We start from the raw sequence: 21,225 nt of genomic DNA on the forward strand, positions 1-21,225 counted from the left end.
GCGGGAATGTAGGGTGACCAGTACTGAAAAACGGCACTTCAACCAACATAGTCTCGGAAATCAGTGTTGCTACTCTCATTTATTATAGGCTTCGAATGAGTAAGTTGTTTAATAAGCGTTTTATTGGTAGGTAAAACGCTGGTAATTTTTACGCTTAGGTAAGTGGCTCCCACTATTCGAAGTCGATTCACGATTTAACTTTATAAACGCGGTGTTTTTAATTGTATCGAAGTGTCATCTCGTATATGAATCGGTTTTATTTGAAGTAAATACAATTAATTGCTTGTGGCAAAGAAGTGAAAATTGAAAGTAAAGTGTTACAAAATGCCAAAAACTCGAAAAGATTTGAGGTGTCCTGTGTTTGGCGATCCACAAAAATTAAGTGGTAATGTGTTGCCGACGTATAGTGATGTGATTAAATATTACTTATGGCACAGAAACTATCTACTCGAGTTGAATAAAAGAAAAGATCCTTCAGTCAAAGATATTTGTGAAATAATTGCTACCGATATCGAAAATATATGGGCTAAAGCATCTATCCCTACAATTAGTCATCAACAAGTTGTCGCAAGATTGATTGTGTATTACAACAAGTATAAAGGTGTAAAAAAACTGCGTAATGACTCCAAAAAACAAACCTTTTATGAAGATTCTCTGAAAAGTTATTTGATATCGCAACATGTAAATGTATATCCAGAGAAGTATGCAAATGTGTAACTAAAGTGCCTGTTGCTGAAGAATTATTCTTGCAAGACCAACGAACTGATCGCAAAATGTATATAGGGACTGTTGACAAGGTGATGACCCAATCTATCCAGCGAGGTGAAATTAGGAAGCGAAAGTATGACCAGTTTGTGCAAAAATCCATGTGTGCTCCTAGTACTTCTTCATCTGCTTCAAATATAATTTGGACGTCTGACAGTTCCAGCACTGACCTTGTCAACAGTCCCTATATACATTTTGCGATCAGTTCGTTGGTCTTGCAAGAATAATTCTTCAGCAACAGGCACTTTAGTTACACATTTGCATAGGTACTTCTCTGGATATACATTTACATGTTGCGATATCAAATAACTTTTCAGAGAATCTTCATAAACGGTTTGCTTTTTGGAGTCATTACGCAGTTTTTTTACACCTTTATACTTGTTGTAATACATAATCAATCTTGCGACAACTTGTTGATGACTAATTGTAGAGATAAATGCTTTAGCCCATATATTTTCGATATCGGTAGCAATTATTTCACAAATATATTTGACTGAAGGATCTTTTCCATTATTCAACTCGAGTAGATAGTTTCTGTGCCATAAGTAATATTTAATCACATCACTATACGTCGGCAACACATTACCACTTAATTTTTGTGGATCGCCAAACACAGGACACCTCAAATCTTTTCGAGTTTTTGGCATTTTGTAACACTTTACTTTCAATTTTCACTTCTTCGCCACAAGCAATTAATTGTATTTACTTCGAATAAAACCGATTCATATACGAGATGACACTTCGATACAATTAAAAACACCGCGTTTATAAAGTTAAATCGTGAATCGACTTCGAATAGTGGGAGCCACTTAAGCGTAAAAATTAAAGTTTTTTGTAAACTACCTTCAAGGTGCGCCACCTGAAGATTAAGTCCTAGACGTCTGATTTTTGGTATGAACAGAGGTTTTATTTTTATTTTATTTTATTTTATTCGGGATGCTTACTGCCTAATATACATAGGTTAATAGACTTATCTACTATATGCAAATTACAAGCTTCCACATATATAATGCTAAATAACATAAATATAAAGGTCTCAAATTAGCAGAGTATTACACTATATAGGAATATTCCTGATAAACTAACTATGAACGCAAACTTAAGTCAGGTATCGTTAACTATCTATTGAAAATAATATTTTTAACATTATTAATCTTGCTGTGAAACAAATCTACATCGGGCATATCATTAAGTTCATTAAATAACCTAATTGTACGAGGGAAGAAACATTTTTTACGAATGTTATTGCGAGAAAGAGGGAGGCGAAGCAAGGGTCTTCTGCGCAGTTGCGAGACAGGTATATAAAATTGTACTTTGCTCACAAGATCCGGGGAATCGACTGTACCTTGGGCAATTTTCATTAATAAACTTACGTCATTTGCCAATCGTCTCTTAAATAAAGGGACAAGATGGAATTTTTTGCATGACATAAGATAGTTGTCCATAGATAGCTTAAATTTAAAGGAGAGGAATCTAACAAACTTCTTCTGAATTTTTTCAATATTTTCTGCATACACCTTATAGAACGGGTTCCATATTTGAGAAGCATATTCGAGTTGAGATCTTACATAGGCACAGTATATGATTTTAATTGTTTTCATTTTTTTAAAGTCACCAGCAGATCGAATCAGAAAGCCAAGAGCTTTATAGGCTTTGTCAGTAATACTTTCTACATGCTCATTAAAAGTAAGTTTATCATCATAAATGACACCTAGATCCCGGCAGGACTTTTTAGTTATAAGGTTATGTGATTTAATTTTGTACACACTTTTATAAACATTTCTTTTTCTAGTAAAACTCATACTAAAGCATTTTGAAACATTTAAATCTAAATTGTTGTTTTTACAATACAAATCCAGTCTATCTAAATCGTCTTGCAATAATTTTGCCTCAAATTCACTATTAACTATTTTGAAGATTTTCATATCGTCCGCATAAAGCAGAAACATACTATTGATAAAAATTGAACCAATATCGTTGATAAAGATCACAAATAAAAGTGGCCCTAACAATGATCCCTGGGGAACTCCGGAGGGTACCCTTATCCAGGACGACTTGAAGCCATTAAGAACAACAGCCTGAGTTCTATTTAATACGTAGGCCGAGAACCACCTGAAAAGATCACCACGGATACCCAGAGTCTGTAATTTGAATAATAATATGTTATGATCTATTCGATCAAAACATTTGCTATAATCGGTATATATCACATCAATTTGGTTACCTTTCCCCATATTGTATGAAACAAAATCGTTAAAAGACACTAAATTCGTGACGGTAGATTTTCCACCGACAAAGCCGTGTTGCTGAGGAATGATTATAGACTTGATATTGACATAAACTTGATTATAAACAATACGCTCGAAAACTTTAGCCAAGATACATAATTTGGAAACGGGTCTATAGTTTTCTATATTATTTTTTGAACCTGATTTGTGAATTGGTGTAACATATGCAGATTTCCATATAACTGGAATTGCCCCGTCAGAAAGGGAACGACCGAAGATGATTGATACTGGGGTTGAAAGTTCACACGCACAGTTAATAAGGAATGTAGCCGGGATTGTGTCAGGTCCTGCCGATTTGTTAGGGTCAAGTGACTTTAGTAATTTATAAACCTGGTTGCTATCTACTTCAATAGAAGAAATGTCACAGGGAGTGGGTAAACAACTATCTGGGACATTACCTGGCACGCTGGAACAGCTCTGTGAGGGTTTCAGAAATGTAGAGGAAAAGAACGAGTTAAATAGCTCACTTATTCCCGCCCCGTCACTACTTGATTGATCCTGGTAGGTCATCGTGGCAGGTAGCGCGCCATGTCTTCTTTTGTCTTTCATGAACGTCCAAAATAATTTAGGGTTTTTCGTTATAGCCTCCTCCACGTATTTTATATAATTTTTATAGCAATGTTCTTCTGTTTTAACCAACCTTAGACGAAGTAATTTAAATGTTAACTCATCACGCTTATTATTATAATTTTTATATTTTTTATGAAATTTAGATTTTTCCTTTATGAGTTTAATTAACGCTGGAGTGTACCATGGCGGATAATTAGTATTTTTGCTTTTTCTGGTAGGAATGAATTGACTTCTCAACTTGTAAAGAGTAGAATAGAAAAAGTCAACCACTGCCTCAATATCGCCAGTTCTAAGCTCAACTTCCCAATCGATCTCCGATAAACGAGAACGTATATTGTGGTAGTCACCGCGGCTATAAGCAAAAGTGGTACGTACCGGCGCCTGAAGGGAGCAAAGTTCAATAAAACCGGGCCGAATCAATAATGACTGGTGATATGGATCTTCAGGGACTAGAGCATCCTCAGACGCTGAAACACACACCAGGTCATTACACAGTACTAGGTCGAGTATACCTCCAAATCGATTTGGGTTATTATTAAATTGCATTAAATTACAATCATATAACACATCAATGAATTCCTTGATTTTATCACTAGTGACATTTGAAGGCTGGAGACCAGGATTACCCGGCAACCACTGAATGCTACTCATATTAAAATCACCCAGTACCAAAAATTTATCTGAGACGTTAGAAAAAGTAATTACCGATTTGAGCTTAGATAGGAAATTAGACAGCTGAGTGTAAAATTTGTTACCTCTGTTCTGATCACAGAGGTATAACGCACAAACATGCAGGTGAAAAGTTTTTTTACGTAGATGGTCTCTAAGAGAGATCGTAATCCATAGGTCTTCTGCCGAGGACTGCCAGTCAGCAGTCTGAACTGAGAGTAGATCTCGCCGGACCGCGATAAGTACTCCGCCGCCTTTCGACTGGCCCGTCTTAACATAGTCACGATCGCGACGAAAAACTAAATACCGGTCATCAAACAGTTCACTATCCAGCACCCCAGGTAACAACCAAGTTTCACATAAGACAATTAAATCGTAATTATTTAATTTTACACTACGGCTAAAGGTGTTAGTTTTAGTCCGGAGGCCTCTCACATTTTGGTAGTACACTGAAAAATTATCTAGACCCATTTCATTGATAAAAACTTTAAAATATAACCTACTAAACAACGCATGTTAAATAATTTCCCTCTTATAGTTTCCCTCGTTCTCACAAAACTCAAACACAATAGTACAAACACCCTCTTAAGCTCAAAATCGTACTTTGGGCCGAAAAAAAACAAACTAACTTTTATGTTTAAGCAAATATGATTTAAATTAGTATACAACAATTTGCATAGATACAGCCCATTCTTTAACACAACAAAGGAATGGAATTTTACTTAGGATCATCGATTAATGATACAGGAAATTTGAAAAAAAGAAATAAAAAAATTTGGCCACTTTCACTCCACCCTAATGCTCGCGGATCGCACTGCACACTTTATATTAATAAACAAGTATAAAATGTATGGCCCAAATCCCTAAAATCTATTTCACTTGACAACTGTAGTGATACGGTTGTGATGACGTCACAAATCGCTGTTCACGATGAACCTGTTGCCCTCCGAGTGCTTGCCGGTGTACTTATAGTTGCATTTGCCGTAGGCTCCTGAAAAAGAAGACTAATGTTACACTATCTTGAAATCACTATTATAATGTGTTATTATTAACAGGCGGCTTAGCACGGTAGCCTTTTTATCGCTTGTCACCATGCCTGTCACGTTCTAACAAGTACGTAAGTGCGAAAGGGACGCGCATAGTGATAGTCGATAAAAATGGAACCGTGCTGCGCTCGCAGGTCTTCCATTTTCGAAAACTTTTAGCTGTGGCGGCGAACAATTATTTCATGACACGACAGGCGTGTCTTACGCCATAGAATATGATGGCACGCTTGTCGTGTCATACAAATACAAATACTTTATTTATAACGCCAAGTTACATGTCATGATGGTTTTACATTTTAATTGGTAGGTACATCCAGTCATTAAGTAGGTACATTCATTAAAAACATTGATGACACGCCTGTCGTGCCATCCGCACCGAAACGGTGAAGCGGCTAGAATATGTATAATGTAATCTTTTAGGTAGGTACCTCTGTGTTTGCCCAACGCGCTAAAGTCCACCGGCAGCGGTCGCACCCGGCCCGCGGCGCCGGCGCGGGGCCTGGTGTCCTCGGGCTCGGGCAGCGGGCGCCGCACGCGCATGAACGAGCCCCGCGTCTCCGCCTGCGCGCGCTCGCTTGAGCTTACGCGCCGAGAATCCAGGAAACGTAGGTTGCTCAGCTTGTATATTACGAAGTATCTGTGGGAGATGAGATTGAGGGAATTTTAAAGCACAACTTGCTCTTGCATCAGGCGTGGCTCACCGCGATTTCATCGCTTTGCTACAGGTAGCTAAAAGTCCATCCGTTCGACCCCAATTTTGGGGTTTGCTATAAGCCGCGCGTGGCGCTGTCGCCATCTAGCGGCCATATCTGTGTTGATCGTGACAGACGCGTTTTGTTAGAGAGTGAGTCTTCTGTACCTAGTACTATTATTTATTCTGTGCTTGCATGTCATGACATGCAGTCAGCATCATACAGTAAGTATTCAAATACATAGTTCGGTACACCATATTATTAGTATGGCGATGGCGTACCGAACTATTTGAATACTTTGGATGCTACCTACTATACGACGCTGACTGTACCTATTTATAGGTACCGTAAACTCAAGCGAGTCATTATGGTTATAGGTACTTGTACATGTACATACAGTTATAAATACCTACAACTATAGTTCGTTTTCTTTAGCATTAGAAAGAACTCCACAAAAACAAGCGTGCAGTTTTTAGGGTTCCGTACCCAAAGGGTAAAACGGGACCCTATTACTAAGACTTCGCTGTCCGTCCGTCCGTCCGTCCGTCCGTCCGTCCGTCCGTCCGTCCGTCCGTCTGTCACCTGGCTGTATCTCACGCACGAACCGTGATAGCTAGACAGTTGAAATTTTCACAGATGATATATTTCTGTTGCCGCTATAACAACAAATACTAAAAACAGAATAAAATAAAGATTTAAATGGGGCTCCCATACAACAAACGTGATTTTTGACCAAAGTTAAGCAACGTCGGGAGTGGTCAGTACTTGGATGGGTGACCGTTTTTTTGCTTTTTTTTTTGTTTTTGTTTTTTTGCATTATGGTACGGAACCCTTCGTGCGCGAGTCCGACTCGCACTTGCCCGGTTTTTTTAACTATCAGGCTCTTTAATTGTTAATAATTATTAAATATAGCATTATCTAATGTAGCATGGTCAATACATATAATTTACTTCAAATTATTACCGCTAAAAGTGCCGGATTTGGAACCACAAGCTTACTTCTGAACGGACTATAGTAAGAAGGTAAGCGATCGTGACATGTCTTTTAATGGAAAAACTCTTTTTAAAAGTCAATAACTATTTCTTATGAAAGCAGAAGAATATAAATGATCGTATTAGTTTCATAATTGTTACATATTTGCCGTAACTTATTGCAAAAATGTGTTTTTCAATTAAAAGACACATCAAGATTGTTTACCTTATTTCTAATGCTAAAAAATACGAACTATAACTGGTAGTAAATTGTTGGTGGTGGAGTAGATACGTGCTTATTAGAAATATTATTTAGGTATATCTATTGAAATGCGAGTTTAATGTAATAGAAATTTTACAATATAAATATGTTTTTTTTATAGGTATTTAACCTATGTCTAAAGCGAATTCTGTTTCAAACTTGCTTCACAGATTTATGTAGGTACTTCATATTAATTACACATGACATGGCGTATTATAACTTAATCGCTTAATCCTTCACTGCTCATTATGTGATGTTGCGGAGTTTTAACAAATTTCATTATGAAGCAGAAAATGTCTGTTAGGTACTTGTATATGTTACAGGAGTTACCAAACATTTTTATTAGGGTTCCGTACCCAAAGGGTAAAACGGGACCCTATTACTAAGACTTCGCTGTCCGTCCGTCCGTCCGTCCATCTGTCTGTCACCAGGCTGTATCTCACGAACCGTGATAGCTAGACAGTTGAAATTTTCACAGATGATGTATTTCTGTTGCCGCTATAACAACAAATACTAAAAATAGAATAAAATAAAGATTTAAGTGGGGCTCCCATACAGCAAACGTGATTTTTGACCAAAGTAAAGCAACGTCGGGCGTGGTCAGTACTTGGATGGGTGACCGTTTTCTTTTTGCATTTTTTTCCGTTTTTTTTTTGCTTTATGGTACGGAACCCTTCGTACGCGAGTCCGACTCGCACTTGCCCGGTTTTTTCGTATATTAGGGCTCCCTTTAGTCTCTGGGTGAAGATTTAGACTGACAATAATAAAAAAACTCCTAAGGGATTGTGTGTGCGTGACCTAATATCGTAGGTAGTAGGTACCTAAATAAAGTATCGTGTTTATTGGCAATCCTCCGTATCTAGATTAGGTCTGCCTTTAGACATGACCGCCGAAGCGGGTAATAAACGTTCCAGTGTCAGTTACAGGTGAATGCCTCCGTCCTTCGTGAATAATGCTCTGAACGTTAATTTCTCCTTAAGTAACCGGTACCGGTATACCGGTAAAACTTTTTAATCTATTGATCAGCCTACTGAAATACTAATCGACATGAGAAGGCCTGAGAAGATAGCAAATGATTCAATCTATCTGCCGTTTTAATTTGTCAAACGATGTACCAAACATCCTGTATATGGGGAACCGGTCACCCCTATTACCCTCTTAATACGTACCTACGGATTTACTTAGTGCATAATTATCTTCCATCGTATTTTCACGGAAACACAATGGAAAACAATTATGCACTACATCTGTATCTTGTTAGTTGTATCTAAAGGCCAATGTGGAAAAGTGACAGCAGTAGATATTCAGGTAACTGACGAGGGTAGAACCCCTTTAATCGCACCTCTCTATTTGCAGACATAAACCTGCCAGCCTGCCACGTGTCCAGGGCGGCTATCACGAAAACCGAAATTCGCAAACTGCAGGGATCTTTCTCTTTTACTCCAATGAAGCCGTAATTAGAGTGACAGAGAAAAATCCCCGCAATTGACGATTTTCGGTATTGGCGGTAGCCCTACAGTGCTGTGTTTAGATTGATATCGATGCGTCGGGAACAATTTCGAATTTCCTGAAACCCGACAATAATTTTGCGCTCTAGCGTGTTTGTTTGGGATAGTGACAGGCGAGTGAATTATAACGTGGGATTTAATAAACTCATAGACATCTGCCGATATTCAAAAAAGTTACAGATGTAGTGAACAAATTTCAATATCGACTGTTTGTCGATTCGAATTCTGTTTATAGTTAAATAGAAATTATTTTTAGTATAAGGTGGCCAGTTATTAAAGTGGCCATTAATTGAGGATTTACCCTAATTAACTACAATAAATTGTGTAGAAATATTTTCCATGAAGTTGAAGAAGTGGTTGTCCAGCATAAAATTTCGTGTAAAATAGGTATCAAGAAAAAAATCGAAGCAGTGGTTCACAAAATTAACTGTCTCCATAAAAAATAGTTCAAACTTTATGCGTTTCCATGGTATGACAGTTTTTATAGTTTAATAAAAAAAGGCTTACCTGTATCTTTGATAATCGGATTCATCTTTATCAAGGTCTGAAAGTTGGTTGGGACAGGCCTTGTTGCTGAGGAGGCTTAGATACGACAAGGACGGGAAGCATTCACTGATTTTATTCACGAATCCCTCCAGATCCGTAATCTGAAAAAAATTGGTTGTGATAAAAATTTTTTAGTGGTTTAGGAATAAGGATTATTTATTGCCATGCCGGTTGGTAGGTCTTAGAATACATTGTGGTCCTAGGTACATATAAGAATAGCTCATGTGATCCTAAGATACGAGTATACTTATGATGAGATGAGGATAATTTTCCGTTTCTTGTGTAGAAATGTTTTTTTGCAAACAAGGAAATCACGCCTCACGGAATGTTTGATATCTTTTGGTGATTTCATATAAGTAATGTATGAAATAAATGAAAAGATTTTTTTACATGTTTGGGGTTGTAAGATTTCAGCAGGCATATTTTTCCTTATTGAATGTATACGTCTATATAGGTATATTGTGTGTATATGTATATCTTTTGACAATTTTTGTGGGATATAAAGGACACGCCGCACGGTGGTGCAATAATTTCTTGTTTGCTATTTGCTAAATGCGAATGTAAATAGTGTAATGATGTCATGACGCTCTATAACTTTTAGTGCTCTGTAGAATAGAGTTCATCAACCTTGTAATTAAACAGTTTCACAAAATTTGGACTATCCGAAACCATCAAACAACCGCAGTTAAATGAAATAAATCGTTTCACATATCAGACAACTTTGGTAGTAACACATACAAGGATAATAAGTCGTAAACGCTTTTGTATGAGTTTTGTGCTATAGGCAGTAGGGTGTTGCTTATTTCGTCGAAATTGAAATTTTCTATGTCTCTCCCCCTTAAATTGTTCTCTTTCACTAAAAAACAAATGTGGATTTATTTCAGTATTTTAAATTTCGTTTTAGGGGTCGCTACCGAATTTAGAAAATTTGGATCTCACTGAACTTTGAAGCTCACTGAAGTATTCGGCCTGAAACAGGTTATACAATCACACCGAACGAACGAAACGACTTCAGCCTGATTTTATCACAACTATCGGAGTTAAACGATATTACCTACATAGATTTAGAATTTAGTTATGACTGGATTAGAACAGGGGCCTTTAACCGCCGTATATATGTATACATACAAAATCGGGCTCATTTCGCCACGGTCTCATAATTAAGACAACATTTCGTGTAACTTCGTACCGCCGGCGACACGAGCACGCTCGATCAAAAGTTTATACTGCCCGCCAATTTGGCCCACGGTAGGAGTCAAATTCCATGCAATCCGATCTGTGAAAAGTAAGCGAAGGTCCGGCCGTGGCCCTCGGGTCAAAAAGTTAGGTGACCCTTGGAAATACAATGATGTTCTAAACCTCAATACCTACATGTTAGCAACTTCATTCTGGTCACCTGGTATGTATATCAGCATCAATTGTAGCGGTTGAAAAAACTCACCAAAAGTATCCGCCTCGATTACTCTTCTACATAGAGATCCTAGCGAGAGTTGTCAAGCGGACCCCAGGCTCCCATGAGCCGTGGCAAAATGCCGGAATAACGCGAGGAAAAAAAAATAGAGATACTAGCGACCCGCCCCGGCTTCGCTCAGGTTACACATAACCTTAACAACTAAACCTACTTCAAGAATCACTCTGTTGATAGGTGAAAACCGCATGAAAATAGTTAAATGCGGTTTTCACCTATCACTTCAATAGTTTTTGAGTTTGTTGCGAACATACATCAATATTATGTACAGACAGACGCGGTGGGGGACTTTGTTTTATAAGGTGTAGTAGTTACATATATCTTTTTTTTTTCGGTTATTAGGGAATGGTACACACCTTTGACGCATAGTCTGATACGCTACTTTGATTCTGACTGTACTCAAGTACAGTCAACAACAGAGCTATGTTAAAATATGTATACACGACCTTAATGTACAGGCAATAAACTGTACTGTATACATATTTTTTGACACTTTGCCTGTATTCATAGCTCTGTTGTTGACTGTACTGTACCTACTACAAGCCGGTTATCTATGTATAAACCATGCTACATTTTCGTGCATCAAATTAATTCGAATTCAGTGTACAAACAGCAATAGCACTGTACAAATATGTAGGTAGATTGGTAGTTCTATTTTCCTGAAAACCAATTGAGGGATTCATATCCTCGGGATTTATTATACCTTCTTTGCATAAATATAGAACTTTACCACATTTCGAACTACTTTAGTAGAAATAAATCTAAGTAAATGGTAGTTTTTAAGTTTCTTGCGAGTACCTACACAAAAGTATCTTAGCTTTATTACTAGGTGTTATACTCTTGAGAATAAAATATGATAAGGAATTTTCCTTATGTAGCTACTTATCGAATATTTTAGTGAGTTATAAACCCGATAACTGCCATAACAGAACGCAACATTAAAAAAACTGCTGATATGGGAGCACTAAACATATACCTATGAAATATTATTTGCAAACTTCAAAAATAGTACAATATTGGAAGCTAAAATATTTAAAAAACCGGGCAAGTGCGAGACGAACTCGCGCACGAAAGGTTCCGTACCATAATGCAAAAAAAAAAACAAAAAAAAGCAAAAAGAAAACGGTCACCCATCCAAGTACTGACCCCTCCCGACGTTGCTTAACTTTGGTCAAAAATCACGTTTGTTGTATGGGAGCCCAATTTAAATCTTTATTTTATTCTGTTTTTAGTATTTGTTGTTATAGCGGCAACAGAAATACATCATCTGTGAAAATTTCAACTGTCTAGCTATCACGGTTCGTTAGATACAGCCTGGTGACAGACGGACGGACGGACGGACGGACAGTGAAGTCTTAGTAATAGAGTCCCGTTTTACCCTTTGGGTATGGAACCCTAAAAAGGTTTAACAAGTGAGGCAGTGAGTGAGTGGGTGTCGCTTTCTCGAAGTTTTCAACTAGGTGCATTGAGTCTAAGTATATATTCGTCTCTCATTTCATCTGGCTGTAGTAATACTTCAATATTCAATATCTACTTGTTCATTCTGTGACAATATACCTTTGAAATCAAATAATTCAGTTTAATATTAGCCCTGTATTATGTATGTACTTATGTAGATCCGCACAGGTGCAAAATGAAATAGTTACAAAATAGAAATGTCTTTCAGTGTTTCATATATATTTTTTATCACTAATTTATTTTGCTATATATACCTGCTTAAGCAAAAAAATTATAAAAACTTTTATTTAGTTTTCTCGAACTGAGACGAGTGTGCCCCCACGCATGCCTATAGCGCCTAAAACCTTCGTGGTGCCACCCCCGTTATAGACCTACTCGTATGCCCTAGGGCTCGGAAAACCGTGTCTTGTAACTTGTAAGCCGTATGTATTTAGTCCATTGAGGTGCGGATCTTCTTGTATATGTCGGCGACCAATCATAAGATCAGGCAGATCGTAATGTTCCTGTGTAATGTTTTGACGATCCCAATATATAGGCAGGATAGGTTCGTTAGGTTGCTTCAGATGGCCGAAAGGCAAACTACCCAGAAATAGGTGCCCCGCGTAGCAGGGCTCCGTCGACTCAAGGAACGAGTCAAAGATTTTCACGTTTCACGAAATGTCTAGGAATTTCACGATATGCCTGATCTTACGATCGGCCGCCGACATATATAGGAAACATAATGTTTCCTTTTGTGGTGTTTATGTTGTTTGAAAGTTTGCCGACGCTTGCTTGAATCCATTGCCTTTCGTCTTATATTAAATACTTCAGCCACTATTTAACTGGGTTTGAAAGCTGGTGCGTTGAAGTGTAGCCGACGTTCCGTAAAACAAAGCACTTTGAAGGGGGAGCACTTATCTGTTTTGTTACTAAGTCTATCAATGTTGAGATGTAGAATATACAATTTACCTACTTTAAGTATTCTTAAGCGAAAGATTATTTAAGTTAGTCGGTATGGTTTCACTTCAGTAAAGCAATTAATATTATTTCTGATAGTTTCATTATCTCTAGCACAAAATGGACAGAATGTAGGAAATATTATATGAGATAAACTTACTGAAGCATAAAACAATCGGCCTCGGATCTATTTCTCATCTATGACATTTATCGATCGAGAGAATCCACAAATACTACAATGCATATTAATAGAATAATAAACTCTAGAAACCTTCTTCTTCCTCGCGTTATCCCGGCATTTTGCCACGGCTCACATAGGAGCCTGGGGTCCGCTTGACTACTCCCATGATTTGATTTGACGTAGACACTAGTTTTTACGAAAACGACTGTCATCTGATCTTCCAACCCAGAGGGGAAACTAGGCATAATTGGGATTAGTCCGGTTTCCTCACGATGTTTTCCTTCACCGAAAAGCGACTAGTAAATATCAAATGATATTTCGTACATAAGCTCCGAAAAACTCATTGGTACGAGCCGGGGTTTGAACCCGCGACCTCCGGATTGCAAGTCGCACGTTCTTACCGCTAGGCCACCAGCGCTTAAACTAAAATAAACTCTAGAAACCATGTTCTATGAAGTTGTTAAGCTCCTATTAAATAAAAAATGTATCTCCATCTACAGTATCGCTATTAAAAAGAGCGATAGCTCTAATTAGTTACTGCAATAACTGAAACCATGTCAAAGTGACACATTAAAAAATAACTTCACTACGATTTCCAGTAATCACCTTCTATGCTTTATGTATATTTATGCTCCAATGCATATTTTTCCAATCTTCACTGCTTTAGTCCCTACGCGTGCCTACGCCGACGAACCGCTTCAGTGTTTTTAAATAGAAATTGATACTGAGATCACTTGGTAGTTATTTATTTAATAAGAATAGCAGATAAATTGTGCAGTTTATATCCAAAGACTCGAGAGAAGGTTAAACTGGTTAAAGGTTCACCTTGGTCTGGTAACGATGCAACGCAATACTCGGAGTTTTCCAATCATGTCTACTGCTGATATGTGCCTAACTATTCGCTCCATGCATGACTGTGGCTCCACCTTGTCGGGTATGGGACACATTAGCGCATAGTCGCACCAAACAGTCTGCAGCGGATTTGATAGCCCATGCAGTGTAAGTGTTATGTATACGTCATAATTTCATAGAAGCTTAAACGTTTAAAATGACACTTGCACTGCGTGGGCTATCAAAATCGCTGCAGATTTTTTACAGTCTGTCTATAGTAATGGCGACTGTCAAAATATGGAGATGCCGTTCCGTGAAAGTTTACAATTTTTCCATGCCGTATATTGTCGTCGCTTATATTTCGCTACGCACTTCGCACATAGCCAATACATAATATAAAGCTACGCGATCAAAATTTCGCCATATGTATGTACACACAGCTTCAAAACTTCATACCTACGCATTTTAAAATTGAATGCATTCATCTGCATGAATGGATAAAATTTATGCAGATGAATGAATTCTATTAAAAAAAATTATGAAACTCGCAATTTCTAGGTAGGTAGGTATTCATTGTTTATCAGTCAATTTAGCAAGTTCTGTTAACGCCACTTGCACCATCCTAACCGGGGGTTAACCGGTGAAACCGTTAACCCAGTGTCAAATTGTACTGGTAACTATGGTAACGCCAGGTTTAACCGGTTAACCCCGGGTTAGTGAATGGTGCAAGTGGCCCTTAGTTTATAAATGTTTGCAAATTATCGATGCAAGTAAGACTCAACTCGACTAAGACTCGAGGCAATTTATCTATTAATTGAAGTGCTTAAAAATCATATTCTCTGAGTAATTGAGACGCTCACTTGAGTACTTGAACTGCAACTTGAACCTTAAGACAGCTCTCCCGCCGCTGGCGTTTAACGAGAACCTGCATAAATTATAGTTGTGTATAACTTTATTGTGATAGAATAATTAATTCATATAATTTTCCACTGCAGAATCACACTTCATACATATAGTGAGCAGAATACAGCATAAGTCATTAAAATAATATTATTAGTACTGGGCGGTTCGTCACTTCGCTTGTGAGTATAAACAATGAAGATCGTCTAGGTCAGGGGTCTCCAAATTTTTTTACCTGAGGGCCATGTCGCGTCTCAGAAACTTTGAATCCCTGGAGCCTGGCTCCCACGGGCCGGATTGGAACGCTTCGCGGGCCGGATTTGGCCCGCGGGCCGTGGTTTGGAGAGCCCTGCTCTAGGTTATAAAAAATACGTTGTAGATTAAGATTGCAATTGGAATCTAACCAATCTGATCCGATCTTGCTCGATTGCTCCCTACCTATCTATTTACATAATGATTTTTTTTGCAACGTACCTACAATCGTTGTTTATATACAGTGTGGAAAGATAAGTCGGGCCCTGGAGGGAAACTACCTTAAATCTTTAAGCTGGCTCATTTTACTTAAAGGAGACATCCCTTTATTTTTAAAAAGAAACAAAACATGCATTCAAAGATTTTCTAAAACTCGCTTGCCTCGCCCGGGACTCGAACCAACTAAAAATTCAAAAAAATAAAAACTCGCAATTTTATTCTTCTAGTCGATACAGTTAATGTTAATGATAACATTTCTTCAAGAAACATTAGGTCTTACACTCGTCTGTCGTACAAAATATCCAACACTCAAATAGTTGTGGTCTTGATTCCGAACACATTCCATTAGAAAGTGCTGTACATCCTCGATTTCTTATTCTTACAGAACTGTTCAGTACATACCTACCTACTTATATCACACAGTAGCGATAACGCATCTCCTGAATCATCTATGGACCGCTAAACGTAAAGTGAGTAAGGTACCTATATCCAACGAATTCTTCTATCTCGCGTCCTGTCTTACAAAACAGCTATTTTCTATTCGATGAAGCCAACCAATATCATGGCATTGCGAGCTCTCAAGTGTGAAGCCTTGACACGGTCGTTAAGTTTAAACTTTATAAGCTGGCTACGTGGGGGCTTATCAATTTTCAATGCCAAGGTGTCCGTACCTATCAAATTAATCTAATAAGTTAAGCGGAAAACGCAAGAGTTGCAAGCGAAAGTCGTATCCGAGGGATTACATTGTACGTATATAAGTAGGATAGTTTAAGAAGGTTTTCAACACAGAGCGTTCAGGAACTTTGGAAGTTGAAAGCGGATTTGTAGCTTATTTGGGATGGCATAATAGGTATTCTTGTTAAGAAGCAACGATAATACTTCGTGTCTACGCCTCGTTGAACTGCGTCCCGATATATCGGGTGTTTAATCCAAAAGGGACAGTAAGAGAAAATAGCTATATATTTTTTTATAATTTATCTATTCCGGTCAAGTCTCTCAAACGTAGTTTTTTTTGCGGAACCATTTTGTTGCTATAAAATGAAACCCTGCCTTATCTACGATCGATATAAGATAATTGGAATCTAGAATGAAAGTCTTTAGCATAATCACTATTACTTAAATGGTTTTAAAAATAAAATTCCGGTCGGCATGGCCAAATTAAGTGCAAATTTTTGTTAGGATCAAATTTACCCCTACCATCTCAACATGTAACCTAATCCATGTGTATCACGAATGTGTAGAATTCTAGTATATTACGCTTTGCATACACATATTACACATGCTCCTGAGTCTCATGACCAGTTGTTAATGTTATTATTAACTAAACGCTTTTGCAAAGAACTAAAATAGAATACCTAGTCAAACTTATTTTCACAGATCCGATAAAATAAAAACTTTAATAAAAACCATCCGTTATTACCCGCTTCCGAGATATAAAAATATTGCCGTCCGTGAGTCTGAAAGTTTTTTCACATTAGTACCAAATTTTTCTTTGTTCATCTCATCCGTCACATTGATAAATTTCCATTACTTTTGGAAGGACCGCAACAGTAAGTAATAGCAGAATAAAGGTAATATTTACGGACTCGTATATTTCGAACAAATACAGGCGGTGTAATCCAAAATAATACAAAGGTAACCGAAGGGGCGTACAATAAATTAAACTGTAGGCTGTACTCCTCAAACTGATCAACATATTTGTTCAGCTCCTTTTGAAAAACAACTTGTATTTTGATTTTGAGTACTTACACTTTTATGTTGATCTTAAGACTCAATGTACCTGTTGCGAATTTTGTTATGTTTAAAGCGTGACAAGAAACGTCAATTACAATGATAATAGCGTAGGTATATTGAGAATAATAATTAATTTGTATGAAAAATAGGAAATCACTTCATAATGACGAGTTAAATGCCTGTAGGTATCTAATTTTACCTAAAGTTACGGTACGATAACCTGTGGCAAGAATAGAGAAACCGAATACAACGTTCCTTAACCCACAGGCCCAACATATCGGTTGTAATTAGTCAGGTAATTATGTAGGAAGTGATTTATAATCGTAGATTAATTCAGAAGGTGAATGACTTCGGTTCGCGATACCTTTGTTTTGGTCCTATCCTTTAGTACCTCTATTTATTTGAAGCCGTCCATTGATGGAATTACCCGATAAGTAATGTACCTATGCTAATATAATATATGTATAACTACATAAGTATGTAAATAGATATAACTAACCTAGTAATGTTGGTTTGAGTAAAATTCATGCCTGTATAAATTTAGAATGTGGCGTAGCATTTGAGTTGGAAAGGGCATGGATATGATTGATGCTTTGTTTAGTCGATTAGGAACTAATTATTTATTTTTTTGCCAAAAAATATATTTTCGCGGACGCTTGAATGACCGGCCATATAATCTACTTTTTTTTAATCAGTCGCCTTCCTATCGAGTCGATTCTAACGAACCTACACTCAAGGAGGTACCACTGGTACCAGTCTTGTTGTTTTACTGTTGTTTTATCACAGAGTTCGTAATAAGGCTACCTTAGGTTTCCATCATAGCTCAGCTCGATGGTGACATAATATTGCATTGTCACCTCCAGCTGGAATATCTTATAAAAAACATATTTGTATTTTATTCTATCCAGCTTCGCTAAGCATTAAAACATTGTGATTGTGAGACGCGTCAGCATTTGCTATTATATAATTATATAATGCAATTTTACATAAGTAAGAAACACTACGAAGAGTATTAAATAAAGCTCTTCGCAGAAGAAAAAGTTTTATGTTATTTCAAAGTCGGGTTTTCCTCTATCATATTACATAACTTTAAGCATACTTGATATGTACACCTTTATTTGATCCAATAGCTTTGTGAAATTTAATATTGTTGAATTCATATTTTGGCGATTCCAATTCCCGACGCTAATGATATTCGAGAAAGGAAAAAATATCTGGGTCTTACAAAGATTTCGGCTCGGATTTATCTTTGAAACAAATGCGCACACATATAAAATGTTGATAGATACAGTCTAAAAGTACATTCATTGGCTTTTCAGAAATTAAACTCTTACTTTCAATATTCGGGAACAGAATAGAGAACTATTATTTTTCGGTATGTGTATGGTGGTATTGGTGGTGTGTATTTTTCTTTGTAAGGGTGACATTTCGATTACGACAGAACGCTGATTCTGCAGCGGCTACTCAGATAAATTGAGTTGCTGTGGTTGCCGCATTGCTGTTGGTAATATTAATATTTATTTGGGAAATTGACAATGACATAATGCCCGTCGCGTCCTGCCTGCAGTGCAACAGTTGCAAAATATAGAAGCGGTATCATGGTCGCATTTTTATTACCTGTCATGCCATGCGTCACTTTCGCACTTACATATTTGTTAGAATGTGACAGCCGTGGTGACAAATGATAAAGAGCCGACCATCGCAGCCTTACAGTTTTTCTTCTTCTTCTTCTTGGTCGTGATCTCTTGTCTGAGCGACGTGACGTGACTCCTCCCATAGGAGTCACGTCAAGTCCCGTATTCTTTTAATCAATGCTCTCCAGGCCTCTCGATCTTCGGCCATCTACATCGTTGCCTGGAGCGAAGTCTGGGTAATATTTTGGACCACATCTGACCATCTACTGGGTGCACGCCCTCTACTCCTTCGTCCGTCGACACCCCCGGTAATAATGCGCCTTTCTAGCGTGTCCGTGCTGCGTCTGACTGTGTGTGGCGGACAGTTTTGACACATATCTATATAATTTTTGTAAGATACTCGCTAGCCTTGCCTCCCACCTCCCAAGTGATAACTCAGTATCGGAAAACTATATTTTAGATAACAACACACAATCACAATACGACGAAACTAGACACGAATGATAAACTTTGTAGAGACCTAATTGGTTCTTAACTTTTATGATATATCTATTACGGTAGTTAGTACGTGGAAATTACTTAGGAACTTAAGGTATATTAACAAATTAGACTGGAGGTGGAGGAAGTTTGTTACAAGGTAACATTATGTATTGTATACCTACGCCTTAATCTGTTTTTAATTAACAGTTTAAGTTTGTTGTATAATTGTGTTTAAATGTAATTAAACAGTTTATTATGTTGCTTACAATAATGTTAACAATGATAATTAGTATTACTGGTAAAAGCCGAACACATACTATTTTTTATTTCATATTCGGACTTTACTCATAAAGCTTGGGCATGGTATAATATATACTCTGCCTGGTACTCTCTTCCCGTCTTTTCTAGGTCACCTGACTGACACAAGTCTACGTCATCATGCGACAGCGCTATATGATAATATGCGATAGCGCTATATATAGCGGCCATGTTATTGTGACGTAAGCTTGTGTCACTCTGTGAAGAGAAGACCATGTTTTATTAGACTATGAGCTTGGGTAAAAATTAAATCAACTTTTACACCATTACCCAGCCAATGTTGGGTAGACCTAGGTGTGTACCTACGGGTAAACCCCGAATACAGATTAATGTTGTTTAAATTTTCGGACTCTACCCAAAAGGCTTGGGTAATACTAGTTATACCCGAGTAAACTTAAGTTTAATCAACCTTCTTACATTACCCATAGTTTTATCTTGCCTTATATAATATAAGGTTTAAAACCGCTTGAAAGCAAAAAGTTAAGATGTGCGATTTTTTTGACGCTGAGTGTACTAAACTTGACTTAGAACCTAAACTTAAAAAAATATTAACCTCAAACGTCGCAGACGCTTAAACCCCCCCCCCCCCACCCCCCACCTGCATCAAAAATCTGGGTGGCTCTACTTCTTAAATCCATCCTTGGGTCCTAAGGACCAATCCTGCTAAAGGAAATCTCTTGTTCATGCAACGCCGTGGTTGACCTTTTTTTGCTCTGAGCAAACACAACTAATAATGTTAACAATGATAATTAGTATTACTGGTAAAAGCCGAACACATACTATTTTTTATTTCATATTTCGACTTTACTCATAAAGCTTGGGCATGGTATAATAATATACTCCGCCTGGTACTCTCTTCCCGTCTTTTCTAGGTCACCTGACTGACACAAGCCTACGTCATCATGCGACAGTGCTATATGATAATATGCGATAGCGCTATATATAGCGGCCATGTTATTGTGACGTAAGCTTGTGTCACTCTGTGAAGAGAAGACCATGTTTTATTAGACTATATGAGCTTGGGTAAAAATTAAATCAACTTTTACACCATTACCCAGCCAATGTTGGGTAGACCTAGGTGTGTACCTACGGGTAAACCCCGAATAGAGATTAATGTTGTTTAAATTTTCGGACTCTACCCAAAAGGCTTGGGTAATACTAGTTATACCCGAGTAAACTTAAGTTTAATCAACCCTCTTACATTACCCGTAACATACACACCAATAAAGTTGCCACTAACTACTAACGCATATACAAAAAAAAACAGAACGGAATAACAACTACGAGTATGTACATATACACAACAAACACTTGAATTTTAAAATAAAAGAGAATAATGAAAGATAATGTTAAAATATTGTAAACATTAATTAGCTAATAATCGTTTGTTCTTATCTGTCATTTTAACTTATGTATTTGTAAGAAAGGGATAAAACAATTTAACCAAATCAGTCCGTATTCAGTATTCAAAGCACTAAGAACCTCATACTTGAACTT

General features: G+C 37.4%; 1 protein-coding gene across 2 annotated transcripts in view; it reads right to left on the bottom strand.

The window, feature by feature from the left end:
• Positions 1–5,114: 5,114 nt before the first annotated feature.
• LOC134664474 (leucine-rich melanocyte differentiation-associated protein-like) overlaps positions 5,115–21,225 on the bottom strand; it is a 43,412-nt gene continuing 27,301 nt past the window's right edge. The window contains exons 4-6 of one of the 2 annotated variants that reach the window (XM_063521146.1): positions 9,279–9,418; positions 5,767–5,975; positions 5,115–5,283 (exon numbers count right to left, since the gene is read on the bottom strand). In XM_063521146.1, coding sequence (XP_063377216.1) covers positions 5,204–5,283; positions 5,767–5,975; positions 9,279–9,418 — 429 coding nt within the window. In that variant the 3' untranslated portion in view covers positions 5,115–5,203. The remainder of the gene's footprint in view (positions 5,284–5,766; positions 5,976–9,278; positions 9,419–21,225) is intronic. The other variant, XM_063521147.1, reaches the window with a different exon arrangement.

The sequence above is a fragment of the Cydia fagiglandana genome, chromosome 5, assembly GCF_963556715.1.
Source record: "Cydia fagiglandana chromosome 5, ilCydFagi1.1, whole genome shotgun sequence".
Classification (NCBI taxonomy): domain Eukaryota; kingdom Metazoa; phylum Arthropoda; class Insecta; order Lepidoptera; family Tortricidae; genus Cydia; species Cydia fagiglandana.